Genomic DNA, 5,311 nt, shown 5'->3' with positions numbered 1-5,311 from the left:
TTTTGGCCTATTTCTTGCATAAGAGCTTAGCCATACCTATGTTTGTTTTTGGGGTTTTTACAGTTCTGTAAATGTGCATAATTTGGGCCCCTCTTAAATGTTGTTGAAGGGCCCTAACCTGTTTGGAGTCAGCAGCTGTGAGTTGCTTCATAATCTCATATTTAGGGCCATTTTTGCATACTAGTTTTGCCCTATTTATGTTTGCTGTTTGGCCATGCTTTGAACTGGAAAAATTCTTATTTTGGGGCTGCCTTGCTACTATCTATTCATTGCATGTCCATATTGTGCATGTTTGGTATAGCTATAGGCCATTTCGGGTGCCAAAATTCATGTTTCGGGACTATTCCATGCATCGGGTGTACTTTCGCCTCATTTCGGGGCTGTTTTCCCCCACATTTCAGTGCTGAAATCCCATTAGCATGTTTGCATATCATTTTCCATGCCATTGCATTGCATATGCCATTGCCTCGGTTTGCGTGCTCGTGTGCACGCATTTTGAGGCACTTCATTTTCATCTTATGGCCTCCTATGTGAGTGTGGCTGAGGTCCACTTGTATTGGTGTAAGCCCATCTTGCATTGTGTATGCCATGTTTCAATGCGTTGTGCATGTTATGTTGTTAGCATCGTGTGTGCCATGTAATTATATTGCATGTTTGTATGTTTGCTTGCATGCTTAGGTCGCATGTGCATTGTTGTGCATCGTCTCGCCTCTTGACCAACCATGATTGAGGTTGGGTCTCTTGTATGTTTTGTGTGCATTGCATTTGACATTGAAATGCATACTCTTTGGCCATCATGCATCGAAATGCGTGATTGGTGGCCCGGGGGTCGAGGGCCATGCTCCCTTGAGTCCATTACGTGATAGGGAGTGTGTCCATGCATACATTTGCCTAAAAATTCCATGCCATACACTGTCTGTCCTTTGTTGCTGTCAAAACTGTCTTCTGCAGGAAGTTTCTGCCGACCGGCAACATTCAGTGCCGACCGGCAATCCATCAATGGCCGATAACTTCATCAGAGGCCGGTGACCATTTCCCATGGCCGGTGGCCATCCCTTCCAGCCGGTGGTATTCCCCAACATCCAGAGAGCATGTCCCTAGACTTTGGCAGTCCTCAGAGGAGCAGGGTAATGAAAAAACAGAGGCAACAGTGCTATGGCAGCGAGTTTCCGGGCGATATAGGTCAAGCATGCATCATTCGCGCATCCCAAGGCAACGGCTGCGACCACCTTCTGTCTGCATTTATTTTGTTAATTAATTAAGGGTCTGTAATAATTAATTAGCTAGGATAGTTGATTTGTTATTCGGACTGTATTATTCTTCGGTCCCTCCGAGCGAGGGCAAATTTGTAATAAGTGTGGGTGCGTGTGTGCATGTCTTCCAACCCCACGTCTTTCTTCCCTTTTATTTACCTGCTTATGATGGTAGACTAGGGCATATTTAAATTAGCATACCTTATACTATGCATGCGTGCATTCATACATTTGTCTTGCATGCACCAGGCTCGATACATCATGCTAACTGCACTCGTATTTCAATTCCAAGTTGAGTATTTGTTAGTTGCAGTACTTCACATGCCATGTTTAGGATAGCCGAGCCTGTTTAGATTGCATCTTTGCATGTGTTGCATTAGCCATTTCAAATATGAACTAGGATCATGCATGTGATTACTAACTGGTTTCTGTTTTGGCTTGGAGTACTAAGTGAGCTTTTATGCTTTAGCATACCGCATGCATGTGAATGCTATCATGATAGCATGCTTACCATGTGGCTAGATGCTTACGTGATAAACTGTTTGAATGCCTGTGGATGAAGGTCGAATTGCTTAAATTGGGATAATTCATCAAAACTGTGAATTTTAAAGCCCACTTGAGGGTGGCAAAACCTGCATTTTAGCCTACTTGCGAGTAGCAAACCATTTTCAAAACAAACATGAAATGTTTTGTTCCAATTTAGGCGATTTGGTCTATACTTGTTTGCTGTGCGCATAACATAGTAATTCTAGGCTAATAACCGGACTAAGAACACATAAAGTTTTCAAAATTGGATATCATGGTTAGTAGAGGCCGATCTTCGGATCGGGCGAGAGGGGGTGCTCATAACTGACCTTCCCCAATCGTACCCAAGTTCCCGAGCCGAGGCAACTTTGGTGATGACGGACACGTGGCCTTTGGCACCGAGTCAGGGTTTCCTAAATTCTCCCAAAATAAAATATTTAGGTGGCGACTCTGTATCTGGCAAAGCAGTCCATGTTTGGCACTACTTTTTCAAAAATCTGTTTCTCAAAACGATTTGCCAGATTTGGACTCTTTGGTTCAGATTAAGAACCGCGACAAACAAAAATCGCGAGTCCGAACTGTAGCAGCGAAGGTCCCCCCTCCGCGGGACGCGTCTACAGCGGTTGTGATTGTCTTAGTTATAATGTGTAAATTTTCTTCGAGTTGAAATGTTTGTCAACTTTTAGCTTGGCTACAAAGTTTGTGAGGAGCAAAATCAGCCCGGCCCTTACACAAATTGGGTAAAATGCCAACTTATTTGTCGGGCGAGCAAAATTAGGTCGGCCAATTGGAAGTTTGTCAAAACGCCAACCTTACACGCGGGCGAGCAAAGTCAGCTCGGCCCTTTGCAATTTGGTCAAAACGCCAACATTTTACTTGGGCGAGCAAAATCAGCTCGGCCCTTTCAAGTTGGTCAGAACGCCAACATTTTACACAGGCGAGCAAAGTCAGCTTGGCCCTTACAAGTTGGGCAGATCGCTAACATTTTACACGGGCGAGCAAAGTCAGCTCGGCCTTTACAAGTTGGTCAGAGCGCCAACATTTCATTTTAAACGAGCAAAAATCAGCTCGGCCTTCATGCAATTTGGACAGAACACCAATTGTTTGTACGGCCTGTCTCTAAACTGCCGAGAAAAAGTCAGTTCGGACCAGTGTAAGTTGGTCTTCTTGCCCCTGGCATCCATAGTGGCCCAATATCCTTATGATGTCATTGTACAGAAACACATAATATAAGAAAAAAGTAGGGCTATCTTTCATTACATGTCAGCGATTTACATCAAATGCCAAAAGGCTAAAGGTTCAAAAGGCTATGTAACAAAAACGATTACATTTCAAAAGTAAAAAATCTTAAGATTAGCTGCATTCCATGGCCTGGGAATAGCTTTACCATCTAAGTCTTCCAGATGGTATGCCCCTTTGCCTGCAAGGCCAGTCACCTTATACGGCCCCTCATAGTTTGCACCGAGCTTGCCTTCGTCCAGGATCATGGTGTTGCCCATTACCTTTCTCAAGACCCAGTCTCCAATCCTGAACAGCCTTGGATGCACGGTCTTGTTGTATTTCCTGGAGAGCTCTTGCTGATAAGATGCTATGTGGATTAGAGCCCGTTCCCTCCTTTCTTCAGCTAGGTCAAGTTTCAAGGCCACTGCTTCATTGTTTAAGTCTAGCTAAAAACTTTCAGACCGGATGGTTGGCATGCCGACTTCCAGTGGGATGACGGCCTCCATGCCATAGGCCAAGGCGAATGGTGTTTCCCCGGTTGAGGGCCTTGGCATGGTACGGTATGCCCAGAGCACATTGGGGAGTTCTTCAGCCTATTTTCCTTTGGCTCTCTCTAGCCGCTTCTTCAGCCCGTCCATGATGGTCTTGTTTGAGGCTTCTGTTTGACCATTTGACTGAGGGTAGGCTGGTGTTGAGTTGTAGAACTCGATCTTTAACTCCTCGCAAAATCCGCGAAAGAGTTTTCTATCAAACTGAGTGCCATTATCCGATATGAGGGCCTTCGGTATACCAAAGCAAGTAATGACATTTTGCCAGACGAACTTCTTCACATTTTTTTCTTTTATGGTCGCCAATGGCTCGGCCTCAACCCACTTGGTGAAGTAGTCGGTAGCAGCGATGAAGAACTTGCGGTTGCCCGGAGCTGCTGGGAGTGGTCCCACAATATCCAACCCCCAAAGCGCGAACGGCCAAGGACTTGTAAGGGGGAGCAATTCTCTGGCCGGTTGGTGGATTTTGTGAGCAAATTTTTGACATTTTTCACACTTGCGAACATATTTCTGCACATCCGCCTGCATGCACGGCCACCAATAACCTTGGAAAATCGCTCGGTAAGCCAAAGACCTGCCCCCAGTATGACTCCCGTAGATGCCTTCATGAATCTCATAGAGGAAAGCTTCCACCTTGTTGGGGTGGACGCACTTTAGATATGGTCCAGTAAAAGGCTTCTTGTATAAGGCTTCGAATGGAGAGAGCCAAAACCGCTCTGATTTGGCCCGGATTTTGTTGGCCGCTTTCTTCTCTTCTGGCAAAATTCTATCTTTTAGGAAGGCGATGATGGAGTCCATCCAGGATGGTCCCAGGTTGGCGCAGAGTACTTCAGACACTTCTGGTTCCTCAATGCTTGGCCGAGGTATGAATTCCATCATTAAAGGATTGGGGAATGCTATTTGTGTGGATGCAAGGTCGGCCAGTTCATCAGTCGTGTTGTTGTCTTCGCAGTTGATTTGTTCCACTCTTATTGCGGCAAACTTTTTGATTTCTGCGCGCACCAGCACCTGATATTTGGCCATTCTTTCATCCCTGGCTTCATATTCCCCAGAGACCTGATTGACCACGAGCTTGGACTCACTGAATACCATAAGGGATGACGTTTTCATTCTTAATGCAATTCTCAATCCGGCAATGAGGGCCTCATATTCCGCCTCATTGTTGGACGCAGGGAAGTCGAGCGTAATTGCTTGTTCAATAACCAGCCCATCCGGGGAAGTCAGCACGGTGTCCAGCCCGGCGCCATGTCTGTTAGAGGCCCCATCGACGAAGAGCTTCCACATCTCGCCAATAAAGGACTTCCAACAGTCTGATGAGTTTTGGGAGCTTCTTAGCTCCAAGGTACTGGTCGGTTCATTCTGGTCTCTTTCCATATCTCAGTTGGTCATGTCCTTCAATGGGTTATCCGGCTTCTCCACTTTGGCTTCCATTTGCCCTTCTTCCATTTGCGATCCACCACTTGCGCCTATTGCCTGAACCATGGGCTGTGTTGTGCCAAATCCGCGCCAACCAAATCAACCGGGCAAACAGGATGAATCCCAGGGGCAAACTCCGCCACAAAGTCTGCAAGAGCTTGAGCTTTGATTGCGGTACGCGGTTGGAACTTGATGTCGTATTGTCCCAATTCCATGGCCCATTTCAAAATTCTCCCGATAGAGTCGACCTTTTCAAAGAGCACCTTTAGTGGAAACTTGGTTAGCACAACTATTGTGTGGGCGTGAAAATAGTGCGCCAGTTTTCTGGAAGCCGTCATCAGGGCCAGG

The 5,311-nt window shown here is 46.1% G+C and overlaps 1 protein-coding gene across 1 annotated transcript; it reads right to left on the bottom strand.

Moving 5' to 3' along the window:
- Positions 1-3,592: 3,592 nt before the first annotated feature.
- LOC145803848 (uncharacterized) lies at positions 3,593-4,921 on the bottom strand. The gene has a single exon (XM_082897221.1). The coding sequence runs from the start codon at positions 4,919-4,921 to the stop codon at positions 3,593-3,595; it is 1,329 nt and encodes a 442-aa protein (XP_082753347.1).
- Between the last annotated feature and the right edge of the window lie 390 nt (positions 4,922-5,311).

Source organism: Camellia sinensis, chromosome 12 (genome assembly GCF_055761805.1).
Source record: "Camellia sinensis isolate YWXY chromosome 12, ASM5576180v1, whole genome shotgun sequence".
Lineage (NCBI taxonomy): Eukaryota > Viridiplantae > Streptophyta > Magnoliopsida > Ericales > Theaceae > Camellia > Camellia sinensis.
This window is presented reverse-complemented; position numbering and strand designations above follow the sequence as displayed.

What these genes read in the sequence shown, in the direction of transcription:
- LOC145803848 (XM_082897221.1), bottom strand. Translation starts at nt 4,921, where the DNA reads ATGGAAAGAGACCAGAATGAACCGACCAGTACCTTGGAGCTAAGAAGC.